Raw genomic sequence first — 16,312 nt, forward strand, 5'->3', positions numbered from 1 at the left:
ACTTTACCTTCTTGCGTTTTGTTTTCTTTGGGATGTTTTTGGTCACTGCCTCCTATACAATGTTAAAAGAACACATTGGTCATAGCAAACACTCTTTTCCAAAACCCAAGAAATGACTCTACACATGGACATCACCAGATGGTCAGTACCAAAATCAGACTGACTATGTTCTTTGCAGTCAAAGATGGAGAAATTCTATACAGTCAGCAAAAACAAGACCTGGGGCTGACTGTGGCTCAGATCATGAGCATCTTTTTGTAAAATTCAGACTTAAATTGAAGAAAGTAGAGATATCCACTCGGCCATTCAGATACAACTTAAATCAAATCCCTTATGATTATACAGTGGAGGTGATGAATAGATTAACAGGATTAGATCTGGTAGACAGAGTGCCTGAAGAACTATGGATGGAAGTTTGTAACACTGTACAGGAGGCAGTGATCAAGAAAATCCCAAAGAAGCAGGTTATAGGGGTGCTAATTCAGAAAGTGTGGGTGTAAGGGCACCAAGGGAAGAGGACTTGGGGCAGTTCCTCTGTGAAGGTCTGAGCAGAGCCCAGAGTGACCGGGCCAGGAGGAGAAGGATTTTAGGAGGACACAGCAGAAATTGTCAGGCAAGACGCAGCTGGGCTTGTGTGAGGACTGGGAGCCCGGCAGCATGGCCAGAGCAGAGGGAGTGCAGGGAAGACTAGTAGGAGTAAGTCAGAGAGGGGACAGGCATATGTCCTTGGAGTTTGTTGGGAGGGCAGTGGGAAGCCTCTGGGGTGCTGTGTGCAGGGCAATGCAGAGATCTCCCCGCTGAGGAATGTGTGGAGGGAGGCAGGATGGCTGTAGAGGGTTGGATGGGGAGGCCTTCAGTGGAATGGGCCATAGTGGGCAGGCCCTATGAGGTCCATCTGGGAACTCCCCCACCCAGACATTAAGTCTCAGCCAACAAGCCACCTCCTCCAGGATGCCTTCTTGGCTCCATACTCTTCATCGACTTGCTCCTGTGCCCACACTGTCCCCTGAGCCTCACGCCAGGGTATGTGCCACATTCAGGACTGGGCATGCTGCCTCCTCCACTGGACCGTGAACTCGCTCAGACAGGAGCCCAGGTCTTGCCTGGGCCAATGACAGGTAGCCCTCCTGAGATCCATGGTGGCCAGCCGGCCAGCCCCAGGGCTCACTGGAAGCGGGGTTCCCACTTCAAGGCCCGAGCATCGGTAAAGCCCCATCTGCAGTTCTCAGCAACCAAGAGCCCATCAGGGATCCACTAGTAAAAGAAGTCTTCCAACTGAACTCTGAGAGGGTGGTTGGGCAAATAGGAGAGGCCTGGCCACAGTGTGGCAGGTGGAGCTCCTGGAGAGCTGGGGGGTGAGGCTGGCGGGCCCTGCCCCTGCCTGCGGTCCCACAGCCCCAGCATCTGCATTGGGAAAGCCTTCCTCCCCGTGCTCATCACCTCACAGTCAGAAGGGAGCAGGAGTGGGTACCCAAATCCTAATCCCCACTCGCCCTCCCCGGCACTAGGCAGGCTGAGCTGGGTGGCAGGGACCAGAGAAGGACAGGCTGGGAGTGGGGACGGAGGCCTCGGCCACACACTTGCTTCTCCTGGGATAACAGCTCCAGTGAGGATGGGTCCTAGAGGCGAAGCGGGGAAATCGGCCAGGTGGGGGAGTCCTCTTTCAGAAGAAGTGAATTGAATTGGCCCTGAGGAAAAGTTAGGAGAGTGCCAGCAGAGGGGGAAGGCTGCAGTAGGGAGTGGAGTCATGCCTTTTTTTGTTTGTTTATTTTTTAACACCAAAACATACATTTTGTACTGGGGTATAGCCGGTTAACAATGTTGTGATGGTTTCAGGTGAACAGTGAAGGGACTCAGCCATACATATACATGTAGCCATTCTCCCCCAAATTCTGCTCCCATCCAAGCTGGCACATGAAGTCATGCCCTTTTGAAGGCATCATATAGCACATGACCCTGAGCAAATACACGGTTTCACGTCAAAGGCAAAGATCACTCGTGCTGGTGGCTTGCGATGTGGAGATGGAGAGACCCAAGGCTCTTACCTGGCTTTAGTCCAGGAGAGAGACCTAACTGGACTGGTGAGGGGGGAAGGCAGATCACAAGTGCTGACCACAAGGGTGGAGGTCACGTAGTGCACTCTGGGGCCAGACAGAGGGGAAACCAGCTCTGACCACCCAGGAAGCTTCCAGCAGCCCCAAGAGGGGCTGAATTTACCCCCACCCATGGCCTTACAGTGTCCTTGCCAGAGGGCATAATGCAACCTAGAGGGGGCCCCTGGGTCCATCTAATAAATGCCCCACCGGGGGGTGGGGAGGGGAGACCGTGCCCACGTGGCGTGGCGGAGGCCCGGGAGAAGTGAGCTATGTCCCTTATTGGTCACAGTACATTTATTTTTCATTAGCAGTTAAATGCAGACATGAGGGATTGTGCTGGGTTCAGCGGGCGGCTGACGTGACTAGTGCTTGGTGCAGTGATCGATAGGGAAGCTGGGGGGCAACGCGCCTTCCCCAGCCAGGACCCCTGCACACCCAGCTCTGAGCCAGTAGGCAGACCTGGGCCATCACATCGAGCCTGTGCAAGGCGGGGCATGGGCAGGCCCAGAAACTGCTGCTCAGGTCTCTTCTGGAGCCTGTGGTGCCTGCCGCCCACCTCCATGGGCTGTGCTCTGTGTGGCCCGGGGGTCTACAGAGATGCTCTGTCTTCCCCAGTAGGTATCTAGAGAGGCTCCTGACCCACAGCGCCCCTCCTCAGGGTCCCTCCTCCTATTCACCCGCCAGACCTTGGGAAACCAGAGCACAACTCAGCCTCACCCTGGCTGAGCCTGCCGCCTGGGTCAGGGCTGCTGAGTGACAAATGAATGTCACATCAAAGGGTCAGGATGTGGCCCCCCAGAGCCCAAGGCTGAACTGGAAGACAGGGTAAGTGACTTCTCCCTCAGGCCTCAGACTCCACATCTGTAAAGTATCTGGAGGGCTCCTTCCATTTGCCAGCATCCCCCACCTCCCTCACCCTAAAACACACCTGCAGACTGGCCAAGCCCCATGGAGGTTTTTCAGGAGTGGGTGGGGGCAGGGCCAAAGGAGCTTGTCTTCCCAGCTGCAAGTGTGGTTCCAGGCAGCTTAGCCTTCATTGCAGTGTAGCACAAAGTGCACGGAGGCATGGGAACAGGCTGGGGATAGAGGTGGATGAGCCCACTGCTGCAGACACTGGGGGCAAGCTCTGTGCCTCAGTTTCCTCGTCAGCCCTCATCCCTGAAGAGATTGCTGGGAGGGAGCTGGAGACCTTTGCCACTGTCGTGTAAAAGCTCTGGGTGCGGATAGCAACTGACATCGACCGAGCACTGTGCCTTTGTCCTTTTCCCCCTCACGAGCCCAAAAAACTGGGTACCATTCCCTGCTTTGCTGGTGGCTCAGACAGTAAACAATCAGTCTGCAGTGCAGGAGATCCGGGTTCGATCCCTGGGTCAGGAAGATCCCCCAGAGGAAGGCATGGCAACCCACTCCAGCGTTCTTGCCTGGAGAATCCCATGGACAAAGGAGTCTGGTGGGCTATAGTCCATGGGGTCACAGAGTCGGACGTGACTGAGTGACTAACACACACACACACCCCAGTTTGCAGGCAGAGAAACAGCCTGGGGTTGGGGGAGTGGGGGTCACGGGCAGTCACAGCAGGTTTCTCAGCCTCTGCAGACTTTCCCAGCTCACCCCCTTGGCGCCTACAGACCAGGCACAGATCCCCTCCCCAAAATCACAGTCTTGAGTGCAGGGGATCCCTCCTTGGAAAGAGAGGGTCCCTGTGCCAGCAAGAGAGAAAAAGCAGTGTGGATGCCCCCTGGGCCCAAAGAGCCAGGTCACCCATTAGAAGCCCTCCATGGGTTTGGGGCTGCAGGTGAGGAGGGTAGTGGAGCTGGGAAGCCACTGCGGGAGGCACCTCCAGACCTGCAGTGGGCAGACAGGACCTCCACAGAAGGGGTAACTCACCCAAGGTCACCCTAGCAGGGTCTCTGAAGCATTTCCTTCCATATGCCCAGAGGCCCCTGTCGGTTGGGAGTGTATCTTGGGGGAAGTGACTGCAGCCCCGAGAGAGAGGCCCGGCCGTCAGGGGGCCTGTCTGGTGGGTGTGGAGGCTGAGGCTACTCTGCCCCCGACCCCTCCCCACCCTCCCCGGGTCCTGTTGTGGGAGCAGACTGCTGAGGGTTTTACTTCCACCAAAGCCTCAGAGCCAATTACCTGTGTAATTAGCAACAAATGACTTGTGGGATAGCTGTGGTTCTCAGTTAAAATTAGAAGGAAACCCATGTTCAGTTCTCCTTAAAGAGTGAGACTTTAGGCTCAGGCTCCCAGACACCCCGCCTGAGACCCACCACCCAGCAGCCCAGGCTCACCCCGATTCGCCCCTCCCCACTACAGGGGCCTCACCTGTCACACTGCCACCAGCGCCCCTTCACATCCGAACCTGCCACAGCCTCCCCCCGCTTCATTCACGTGCTATTTTCTCAGCTCCTACTAAGTGCAGGGGCCAGGAATGGGGAGCAAGCCAGAAGCAGCCCCCCAGGCAGCCCGGCACCAGAGGAAGGGACTCCTGACCCCTAAGCCCTGGCTGCTGGGGCCCTCTGCCTCCTCCAGCTCTCCCCTGGCACCTCCCCAGATCTCTGAACTTCTACCAGGGGAGTAATGAGCCCTGACAATCGCCACAGGCTGGCATTTTCGCCTTTGTCTGGTTTCAGGTCTCCACAGGTCTTCATAAGTCGGGGGCGGGTGTGGGTTGGAGAGGTGGGGAGGGCTGCTGCTCCTCCCGTTTTACACTGAGGGTTGGTGAGGGGCCCACTTAAGCAGCCCAGGTCACTGGACTGGAAGTGGCAGAGCCTGGCCCCACAGGTGTCTCCTCATGGCCTGGCCCTGGCCCCTGAGCAGGCAGGTGGCACCAGGAGGGCCCCCAAGTCCAGCAGAGCCCACCCCCCGACTCACCGGCCCTGTTTGCTCCTACCACAGGTGCCCAGCAGAGTGCCACAGTGGCCAATCCGGTGCCCAACCCGGTGCCCGGCTCCAACCCAGACCTGCTTCCCCACTTCCTGGTGGAGCCCGAGGACGTGTACATAGTCAAGAACAAGCCGGTGCTGCTGGTGTGCAAGGCCACGCCCGCCACGCAGATCTTCTTCAAGTGCAACGGGGAGTGGGTACGCCAGGTGGACCACGTGATTGAGCGCAGCACGGATGGGAGCAGCGGTAAGGCCAGGAAGGGGCCAGCGAAGAGGGACGTGGTGGGGGAGGGGACTCGCGGGGGGCATCTCAGCCCCCGAGGCAGTGGAGGCTCAGAGATGGGGCCCTGCTGCCCACCTAAGAGCAGAGGTCAGGGAGAAACTAACCAGCTCTGTGTGGGCAGGACCCCTGTGTACACACCAAGGCCTTCTCTGGGAGGCCTACCTTCACCAGACTTCATCACTTGGTGGGTAAAAGGGAAGCCTCACCACCAAAATATCCCAGGGAGCTGTGGATGGTGGGGCAGGTCCTGGCCGCTCCATCTGAGGGGTTGGTTGCCTGGTGAGTGCTGCCAGCAGAGAAAGGTTTGGAAAGAGTGGGTCCCAGATGACAGAAGAGCTCACAGACCTCAATTCCATGATGGTTTGTTGGTGCTGCTGCTGCTACTGCTAAGTCGCTTCAGTCGTGTCCGACTCTGCGACCCCATAGACGGCAGCCTACAGGCTCCGCCATCCCTGGGATTCTCCAGGCAAGAACACTGGAGTGGGTTGCCATTTCCTTCTCCAATGCATGAAAGTGAAAAGTGAAAGTGAAGTCATTCAGTCGTGTCCAACTCTTAGCGACCCCATGGACTGCAGCCTACCAGGCTCCTCCGCCCATGGGATTTTCCAGGCAAGAGTACTGGAGTGGGGTGCCATTGCCTTCTCCAGTTTGTTGGTGCACTCACCCCCTAAGCAACCACTCCACAGCTGGAGATACAACCCTGCAGAGAGGGTGGGCAGCACAGTGACCTCTCTATGAGTCCTGGGAGCTGGGGCTGCCCGGGGTGGGCGCTTCGGGGCAGAGACGTGTAACCCTGGTCAGGGCAAGAAGAGGGAAAGGGTGTTCCAGGCGACCTAGGAAAGGATACAGCGCCAGCAAAGGCCTGGAGGCAGATAGGCACGTCAGGGCTCAGCGGGAAGGGGATGGAGTGGGCGCCGGGGGCACTGGGGCCACCCAGGAGCCTCCCCCATTCAGCTCTGAAGTGAGGTCACAGTGCTGTGGGATTTCAAGCTACCGAGTGACATGACCGGTGCTGTGGGTGACGCTCGGGGCCCATGTGGAAGGCTGACAGGAGAGGCAGACCCAAGAAGTGCTCCTTCTGTGGGCCCCTTCATTTCCCTCCTCCAGCCCTGGGGATGGGGCCAGAGAGCCATTGTTTGGGAACCTGTGCTCTGAGAACAGGCCCAGTGAAGCTGACAACAGCCTCTCCTCCTCACTAACTGGACTCCAGTTAAGCTCATTTCTGGCCCCCTTCCCTGGTGGCTCAGACAGTAAAGAATCTGTCTGCAATGCGGGAGACCTGGGTTCTATCTCTGGGTCCGGAAGATCCCCTGGAGAAGGGAACAGCTACCCACTCCAGTATTCTTGCCTGGAGAATTCCATCGACAGAGGAGCCTGGCGGGCTATAGTCCGTGGAGTTGCAAAGAGTTGGACACAACTGAGTGACTTCACTTCGCCTTGATGCTCCGTGGAGCCCCCAACACATGCTGAGTCCTCAGGTTAAGCCCGGAGCCCCTTCCCACCTAGGCTCAGCCAGCCTGAGACACAGAGCACACGGATCCTGTGCTGGGTTTGGCCACCTGAGTGAGGTCTGAGTCATAGGGCCAGCAGAGGGCACCCAGAACAACTCACAGTGATGTCAGGAGCAGGCAGGAAACCAAGGCCCAGGGCGGTGGCCCATGCTCCAGGCAGAAGAAACCGGGCAGCCCAGGAAGGACTTCCGGAGTGAGGGCTGCCATCCATCCCCAGTCTTAAAACCACCTGGAATGCCTAGCAGGTCAAAGGACAAATGCAGGGCACAGCAGGCTGGCCAGAGGCCCAGGCCTGGGGCAGCAGAAGTGGGGGTGGAGGGGGTGGTCAGCGGGACAAGGAAGCTGCAGCCACATTGCACTGTGGGAGGTAGGGTTGGGCAGAGGGAGGCCAAGGGACGGGGCCCTGCCCTGGTGAACACAGAAGCTTGCACAAGAACGCAGGTGTGAGCAGACAAGCCCTGAGTCTGGGCAGCATGTGATTTAGTTCTCAGAGCCAGTCTGTCGTGTTACAGATGCTCTGACTCATCCAGGGCTCCAAACAGGTCTTTTGGTCCATAGAGGTCACATGCCATCCTACCCTAGAAGGGTCAGCGGGGCTGGTCTTCAGCAGGAGCCCCCAGCCAAGTCCCTGAGCCTACCTTGTCCTGGCCTTAGGCACACCTGCTGCTGGCAGCAGCCTTCTTGCAGTCCTCAGGTGTCAGTGGAATACCTGCCATGTGCCAGGTCTGGGTGAGGGGCTAAGAATTTAGCCCGCAAGTCTCTTGGTGCCAGTGATCCAATTCTGCTTCTCACCCTTGGGAGGGGAATGGATAGGGTCCATGGCCTCTTTGGCAGGTCGGTCCCCTTCCCCCATGGGCCTCAGTTTCCTTATCTGTAAAATGGGGATGAGGAGGGGCCCCTGGCAGGTTGCTGGGGGCAGCTGTGAGATTTCTCATACCCAATTGGAGCCCAGCTCCAGGTCTTCCCTGTCTTCCTGCCCCATGCCCAGGGCCCTGCCTCACTTTGCAGCATCAAGAGTCCTCCTGCTGCTGAGGTAGGTCCCCCAGGGAAGGAACAGGTGAGGAAGAAGAAATCACCATAGCCTGTCTCCCTGCAGTCTTGAGGGCCTGTCCTGGAACCTCTTGGGATGTCTCCAGGCCAGCCCCCAACTGCTCACAACCTGTCCTTCCAGGCTTCCCACATACACCCCTCCTTGTCTCCTGCCATCGTGAGGTCTGGTATCCACGGCTTGGGTGAGACCCAGGCTCTTGCCTGCAAAGCAGTCCAGGCCAGTCCCACAGGCTCTGATGGCCTTGCTCCCTTCAAGCCAGGCGGAAAGCAGAGCTCACAGAGACACATCCCACCCATGGCCACCAGGGTCCCCTCCTGCTCTGAGCCTCCAACCTCAGGCCTCCCATGGCCAGCCCACTTGAATTTTCTTTGATCTTATTGACTTCTTAACCCAAAGCCGCTGAGTGCTTTGAGGCAAAGAGATCGGTTTCCCTCACCCACAAATGGATGCCCAGGCAGTGGGTGGCACCCATGATACACACAAACCCAATACCCTGACCCAGGCATGCTGTGGTCAGGCAGGCATGACAGAGGCAGAGGTCAGCCCAAATCTGGAGCCCTGCATGGGGGTGGGGATGGCTGAGTGGACACTCCAGGAGAGAGTATCTGGTCTCCCCTTTGCTTGCCCCCATTCCCCATCCAGGGGACCAGGGGGAAGGGACCAAAGCCTGAAAACTCTTAAACCCAAACCCACTGATAGTGTAAAAGTTGGAAATTTACCAGGTACTGGACTCTGGTCTGGGAGTATAATATAATTTATTGTGTGTTAAACAAACCAACTGATTATGAAAAGCAGTTTGGTAAGAAGGTACCCTACGCATTCACATGGCCTCAGAGGCCCCCACCCCCACCCCTCCACCTCCCAGAAACACTCAGCATGCACATACCAGGGCCTCCCCACACACCCAAGCCCTCACATGCCTGCACATACCCGACATGCTCCCGGGCCTGGACCAGCAGGGAACCCCACCTTCCTGCCGCCCTCCCCCAGGCTGGCATCTGCTCCCATTTACCAGGCAGGTGCAGACACAGCCGTGCCCAGAAACTGCTCCTGGGAGCCCGGCTGCTCGGCAACCTGCAGCTGGGAGGGCACAGCCCCTCACTTCAAGGCCCAGCCGGCTCGGGTCTCCCCCACCCCCAGAGCTTGTGGGGCTCAAGGGCGCTGCCTGGATCTAGAGCTCGTGGACAAACTTGGCCCTCATTTGTGGCAGCAAGAAGGAGAGGAGGAGGTGGCAGGACAGAAGAGGGAGGAGACAGGGAAGAAGAAATAGGAGCACTTTAAATTTAGTGCTGTTCTCCCTGAGCTAAGCTGCCTGGGTGGTGCGTGAGCTCCCCCCACCTCCCTGGGAGACTGAGCAGTCCTTCCATAGACCCGTCCACCCAAGGGAGGAAAAGCACCCGGTTCAGAATGTTCTGCAAGTCTCCCACCACTAACCCCAGAGGCTGAGAGGGAGGACCCTGTCTCTGCCCCCAAGTAGGGGCACAGCTCCTTCTCAGATGCTTGACAGATAGCTGGTGCCCAGGGCCCCTGTCCTATACACAGACCCTGTGAGGGACCCCTTCTCAGCTCAGCCCTCACCCCACCCCTAAGGACATTCACATCCAGCGCCTTAGAGTATGGGGCAGGCGGTGCCCAGAATGGAGGGATCTCCAATGATAGTGACCTCAGCCAGAGGTGACCCACCCATCTCCTGTGAGAACTCACGGTGTAAGGGGACAAAGGTGACTGATAGGAAAACCTGGGACCTGTGTGGGAGCTGGAGAGACTCATGAGGAGGGGTCTGGGCAAGGGTCAGGGAAAGACACGTTAGAGAAATTAAGACAGAAAACAGCCTCCTGGCTTGCCTGCTCAGCTGGGCCGATGCTCCTCCTGCAAGGCAGCCCTAATTGAATTTCTCTGTTAACAATGGAAGCACCAGCCTCTCTCCCTCTTTCTGATAAGCCAGTGACCCGAGGGAAATTGGGGTCAGGAGGAGGAGGAATTGGAAACAAACAGTCTTTTTTCACTCCTGGGGACACTAGTTTCAGCTAAGGGCCAGGGAGCTGGAGGAAGGCTGGGGTCCCCCCTCCCTTCTGGGTCCTCAGAGGCCTGGACACTCCCAAGACATCCGACACCTGGTTCTGGGTGTGGCAGATGTGCGGGGGCTGGGTACTGTGTCCACCCTTGAGAAGGGATCCTTCGGGCCCAGTCCATACAGGATAAAGAAGGTCCCAGACACCCATCACAGGCCAGCTTTCCCTCTGTGGGCTGTCTCTCCCCATCACCAGCGTTTCTCCTGGTACGAGGGGCACCCCTAGCAGGCCACCCCCCTACTCCCATGAACCCTGAACACATTCTGGACTCAGACAGCAGGCAGCCCTGTGCGCCTCTGTCAAGTCACTGCCTCTATGAGCCTGTTTCCTCATCCACAGAATGGGAGCAAATACCTCCAAGGGAGCAGACTGGAGAAGATAAGCCAGCACTCGGGAAACACTGTCTAAGCCCCAGGGGTCTATTATCATACTACATAATCACTGTCATTATCTTGTTAATAGCTGTTATTATATCATCACACATCAGGATCTACCTACTAACCCCAGGAGGCCAGCCAGATAACTCCGTGAAAGTGAAAGTGTTAGTCACTCAGTCGTGTCCGACTCTCTGTGACTCCATGAATTGGAGAAGGCAATGGCACCCCACTCCAGTACTCTTGCCTGGAAAATCCCATGGACGGAGGAGCCTGGTAGGCTGCAGTCCATGGGACCGCTAAGAGTCAGACATGACTGAGCGACTTCTTTCACTTTTCACTTTCATGCACCGGAGAAGGAAATGGCAACCTACTCTGGGACGGGGGAGCCTAGTGGGCTGCCGTCTATGGGGTCGCACAGAGTCGCACAACTGAAGTGACTTAGCAGCAGCAGCAGCAGCAGGTTCCTCTGCCCATGGGATTCTCCAGGCAAGAAAACTGGAGTGGGTAGCCATTTCCTTCTCCAGAGGATCTTCCTGACCCAGGAGTTGAACCCAGATCTCCAGCATTGCATGCAGATCCTTTACCATCTGAGTCACCAGAGAAACCCTAGATCCCTCCTTACCTTTTGTTTTTACCCACAAAGGCCCCCAGGGCTGGCCTGTGTGCCTCACCCCTTCTGCCTGGGGTCCTTTAGAGGTCAGCCTCCATTGCCCCAGGTTCCTCTGTGACTTTGTCTCTGAAATAGCAGGAAACCCCTTTCCTGACTTTTTTTGACCCCAGGGAGATAGGCCTTGGGTGACCAAGTACCCACTCCTGACTTTCAGGAGATACAAAGGGACTTCCCCGGGAGCCCCTTCTCCAGGCAGAGGACTGCCCGCAGTGTCTGCCAGCTCCCCTGCTCAGCAGAGGGAGTGTCTGTGGTGGTGCCGGGACCCCACAGGGGACTGGACCATGAGGACTATGCGTGAGACAGGCCCTTGCTCCCCGCCCCTCCCCTCTCAGGACTGCCCTCCATGGAGGTCCGCATCAATGTGTCGAGGCAGCAGGTGGAGAAGGTGTTCGGGCTGGAGGAGTTCTGGTGCCAGTGTGTGGCGTGGAGCTCCTCGGGCACCACCAAGAGTCAGAAGGCCTATATCCGCATTGCCTGTGAGTCCGGGGCAGAGGGGCCTCAGGGTGTCACCTGGGAGGAGGTCCCATAAGAAATCCTCAGGTCCTGCCTTGACAGCTGGAGGGAGTGCTTACGGATGCCACCCAGCCACCCCCTACGTTCCCCTCGGGCACTGGACGCTTCTTCCTGGCCTGTGCCATGGTCTCTGCAGGACCAGCGGACAGGGTCAGCCAGGCTGACCCAGTGTGAGACACTCAGCCAGGGAGACGCTTCTGTTCTGCCCCCAGATTTGCGGAAGAACTTTGAGCAGGAACCACTGGCAAAGGAGGTGTCGCTGGAGCAGGGCATCGTGCTGCCCTGCCGCCCACCGGAGGGCATCCCCCCAGCCGAGGTGAGCCGGGCTGCGGTGCCGCTCCAGGTGGGCAGTACCGCTCCAGGTGGGCAGTGCTCCCAGGTCTCAGCCTGCCCTGCCCAGCCCTCCAGGCTGATCCCCCCCACCCAGGGGCCACGCTCGCTCCAGGCAGGGCCAGCACAGTCAGGCGGTGCAGTGGCATGGCTCCCTCCCCCAGGTGGAGTGGCTCCGGAACGAGGACCTTGTGGACCCATCCATGGACCCCAATGTGTACATCACGCGGGAGCACAGCCTGGTGGTGCGACAGGCCCGCCTGGCCGACACGGCCAACTACACCTGCGTGGCCAAGAACATCGTGGCTCGGCGCCGCAGCGCCTCCGCTGCTGTCATCGTCTATGGTGGGCCCCGGTGCTGGCGGGGTGGAAGGGCTCCGGGCATAGGCGAGGCGCTGGGGTGCCTTTGCGGCAACCACACGTGGCTGGCTCCCTGAAGAGCCAGGACCGGGCCGACCGAGCTGTGGCCTGATGGGGAAGGATGGGGAAAGGGCTGGCTGTGGCTGTTGAGGAGTGGAAGGGCCTCTCTGAACAGAGGTGTTATTGGTGGCCGGACCATCCCTTGGCTTACCTGTGATCAGGGGACATGGTGCAGGAGGAGATGAAGGGACAAGATGGAAGTCTAAAAAAACAACATACCCCAGGGTGGAAGCAGAGTGACCCGGGCACCCCCAGGAGCAGACAGAAGGAAGGGTGCGGGAGTCACCCCGTAAAAGGCTGGGGTTTGGGTTGGAGGAGCGTGTGGGAGCTGCAGCTAGGGTTGGCTCTCCTGAGCACCTGCAGTGCCCACCGGGAAAGGGGCTGTGGAGCGGGCGCTGCCAGGCCCCAGGGGGCAGAAGGGCAGAAGCGTGGTCTCCCCTCCAGGGCTTTTCTCTCAGCCCAGCTGCAGCCTGCCCACTTCCAGCTCACAGCCCCTCTGTCCTGCTCTGGCCCCTGGGCCAGCGTGTCCAAGGAAGCCCCCGCTCCCTGACCCAGTCCTTCTCTGTCCGGCCAGTGAACGGTGGGTGGTCGACGTGGACTGAGTGGTCTGTCTGCAGCGCCAGCTGTGGGCGCGGCTGGCAGAAAAGGAGCCGGAGCTGCACCAACCCGGCGCCTCTCAACGGGGGCGCCTTCTGTGAGGGGCAGAATGTCCAGAAAACAGCCTGCGCCACCCTGTGCCCAGGTACCAGCGGCCGCCACCTCCCGCATCGCTCTTCACCACGCCATCTCCGTGCCCTGGCTCCATCGTGCCCACCAGCCTGCTCCCCATTGGCTCCATCCCACCCACCCGCACGCAGGGCCAGGCTCAGTCCAAGGCCAGGATGGGGTTCAGTGTGATCAGAGGCAGGGCTCAGTCTGTGTGCAGGCTCAGCCTCAGCGGAGGGGCCGAGTCACAGGGTCCAAGGTACCATCGGGACAGGGACAGTCCATGTGGGGCAGGGCCCAGCCTGGTACTGCAGAGCCACCTGCGCCTGGGATCAAGGGGTCATCGTGCGACCGAGGGCCCTCACTGCCCCAGGGCCAGGACGGCCCCTGGTGTGGGAGAGCCGAGCAGGCCCAGCGTCATTGTGCCTCCTGTCATTAGCATGCGTCATCCAGGCCCGCTGGACACCAGAGGGCTTGCAGACTGGCAGGCTTGGCCCTGGCCCTGGCGTTGCACCAGGTCTGGCTGCCCAGCAGGGCCATGCTGGCAGACAGCCTGGGCTATAGCTCCCTGGGCTGACCATGCCGTCTCCTCTCTGTCCGTGTCTGTCTCATGTCTAGTGGATGGCAGCTGGAGCCCGTGGAGCAAGTGGTCGGCCTGTGGGCTCGACTGTACCCACTGGCGGAGCCGTGAGTGCTCAGACCCCGCGCCCCGCAACGGAGGTGAGGAGTGCCAAGGCGCTGACCTGGATACCCGCAATTGTACCAGCGACCTCTGTGTGCACAGTGAGTCCTTTCCACCCAGGAGCCCTCTTGAGTTTGCCGGGATTGGCCCTGCCCCGCCCCGGGGCGGTGATGGCTCAGGGAGTCAGTCCCCTGTCACAGGCTGCACCTCCTATTCAAAGCTCAGAACCTTTGGGGGACACCCCCATCCCTAACACACCCAACATGTGCCCACATACACCCCAATACTTCCCACACCTGCCCTGAGGTTTGCATACGTCAGTGGTTTTACCGTGCACACCAAGCCTCTGGGATTGTCTCCCAAACCCCTTCCCATCCTGTCCTACAGTTTTACCTCAGCCCCGTCCCCCAAGTGCACATCCAAGTCCTGTGGGGACACCAGGCTTGTGAGGCTTGTTAATTACAAGGCCATAACTAACAATTAAAGATCTCTGTTGGATTTTTTTTTTCTCTAGAACACACCCTCCCCCATTCTTTCAATTAAAAACCTAATTATCTGTGTCAATTCCTTTCTGATGGACATTTCTTTCATTATGCAAAACCCTTCTAAAATCAATATCACCTCCTCCGGGCAGTCAATCACTCTCTCCTCAGTCCTGCACCAGGCCAGGGGGTGGGGGGGGAGGGGAGGGATTGGGGGCAGGCAGAAGAGGAGAAGAGCCCAGCATCCCTGCTCCAGGTCCAGGGGTTGGCCAGGAATCAGATTGGCAGAATCCCTCACCCCCACCCCCTGCCCCAGAAAGCAGATTCCCTGCTTGAGGGATCCTAGGCGCTCACCCTCAGTCTCAGCTGCCCCTGGCCCCATGGCCCCAGAAGAACCAGTTTAGCGGGGCTCCAGGCAATGGCACCCCACTCCAGTACTCTTGCCTGGAAAATCCCATGGACGGAGGAGCCTGGTAGGCTTCAGACCATGGGGTCACAAAGAGTCGGACACGACTGAGCGACTTCACTTTCACTTTTCCCTTTCATGCACTGGAGAAGGAAATGGCAACCCACTCCAGTGTTCTTGCCTGGAGAATCCCAGGGATGGGGGAGCCTGGTGGGCCGCTGTCTATGGGGTTGCACACAGTCGGACACGACCGAAGCGACTTAGCAGCAGTAGCAGCAGGCCACCCAGGGAAGTGGCTCTTCCCCGCCTCCATTCTCTGTCAGCAGCAACTTCACTATGAATTGAGCCGGTGAGGCGTGCCGTCTGCCCAGAGTGACACAGTGAGGTGGTGGCAGATGCAGGACTGGAATGCATGCGTGCTGATATTTCATGCTGCTTGCTGCCACCCCCAGCGCTGATGCCCAAGGAGCGGAGGCCCCATCCCCCTGCAGTGTAGACTGCTCACCTCTCCTTCCTGGCCTCCTGCCCCCTACCCCTCTCAAGGTTGCACTCTCTCCCACAGCTGCTTCCGGCCCAGAGGACGTGGCCCTCTATGTGGGCCTCATAGCTGTGGCCGTGTGCCTCCTCTTGCTGCTGCTTGTCCTCATTCTTGTGTACTGCCGCAAGAAGGAGGGACTGGACTCGGACGTGGCCGACTCGTCCATCCTCACCTCAGGCTTCCAGCCCGTCAGCATCAAGCCCAGCAAAGCAGGTGGGGTGACCCCGCCCCCCCGCACTCGTGCTGGGGGCCTCCACGCCAAGAGTTGCCCACACAGGGCTGCCCCCACCACCCCCCGGCCCCTGTGCCACTCTGAGTCCATCTTGATCCTTGCAGACAGTCCCCATCTGCTCACCATCCAGCCAGACCTCAGCACCACCACCACCACCTACCAGGGCAGTCTGTGTCCCCGGCAAGATGGGCCCAGCCCCAAGTTCCAGCTCACCAACGGGCACCTGCTCAGCCCACTGGGCAGTGGCCGCCACACGCTGCACCACAGCTCGCCCACCTCGGAGGCGGAGGACTTCGTCTCCCGCCTCTCCACCCAGAACTACTTCCGCTCCCTGCCCCGCGGCACCAGCAACATGGCCTATGGGACCTTCAACTTCCTCGGGGGCCGGCTGATGATCCCTAATACAGGTGGGTAACACCCCTGGGTTGCCCCCAGGGAGCTCTAGGAGGCAAGACTAGCATGAGTCCCTCCTAGAGGAGGGCAGGACAGCCTTGACGTTCCTCCACTGCCTCTCAGCCTCACCGTGAGAGCTGGGCCAGCCCAGCAAGGAAGGAGGACAGAATACTGGTGAGGATCCAGTCTCTGGGACTGGCACTGAGACGGAGGCCAGAGCTGTCTCCCGTCTGTTGCCCAAGGACACAGTATTACTGTCCATTCATCTGCACAGCCAGCCAGCCTGTGTGTGCTGGGCCCTAGGCCCCAGGGAGCTGGGGGAACTAGTGGAGAGAGAGCAGAGGAAAAACATCCGGACAGGGGCTTTTCCACCCAGCACCTCACGGAAACCCCTAGGACATCTGAGAAAGAGCCACGGTGTCTGGTGTGACTGCCCGCTCCCACCCTGACATCCTCTATGCCCTCAGTTTCAGTGACCCTGCATGGCCCAGACCTCCTTGTCCCCCTCCAGCTGCTTCTGGAGCCTGCTCCCTAAATGCAGGTGTTTCCCAGAGCCCCCTCCCAAGGCCCTCTCCGCAGATCTCACCCACTCCACGGCCTCAGTCCCCGTGTCTGTGTAAACCACTTCCACTCCTCCATCCCCAGCCGCGGTTCTCCTGGGTGACG

At 58.9% G+C, this 16,312-nt stretch overlaps 1 protein-coding gene across 1 annotated transcript in view; it reads left to right on the plus strand.

Moving 5' to 3' along the window:
* The window catches only part of UNC5A (unc-5 netrin receptor A), a 64,749-nt gene that overhangs the window by 43,894 nt on the left and 4,543 nt on the right, over positions 1–16,312 (plus strand). Inside the window, exons 2-8 of the mRNA XM_055566687.1 lie at positions 4,995–5,228; positions 11,278–11,421; positions 11,671–11,774; positions 11,953–12,133; positions 13,532–13,696; positions 15,046–15,234; positions 15,358–15,660. Of these exons, the coding sequence (XP_055422662.1) occupies positions 4,995–5,228; positions 11,278–11,421; positions 11,671–11,774; positions 11,953–12,133; positions 13,532–13,696; positions 15,046–15,234; positions 15,358–15,660 (1,320 nt within the window). The remainder of the gene's footprint in view (positions 1–4,994; positions 5,229–11,277; positions 11,422–11,670; positions 11,775–11,952; positions 12,134–13,531; positions 13,697–15,045; positions 15,235–15,357; positions 15,661–16,312) is intronic.

This window comes from Bubalus kerabau, chromosome 1 (assembly GCF_029407905.1).
Source record: "Bubalus kerabau isolate K-KA32 ecotype Philippines breed swamp buffalo chromosome 1, PCC_UOA_SB_1v2, whole genome shotgun sequence".
Taxonomy (NCBI): Eukaryota; Metazoa; Chordata; class Mammalia; order Artiodactyla; family Bovidae; genus Bubalus; species Bubalus kerabau.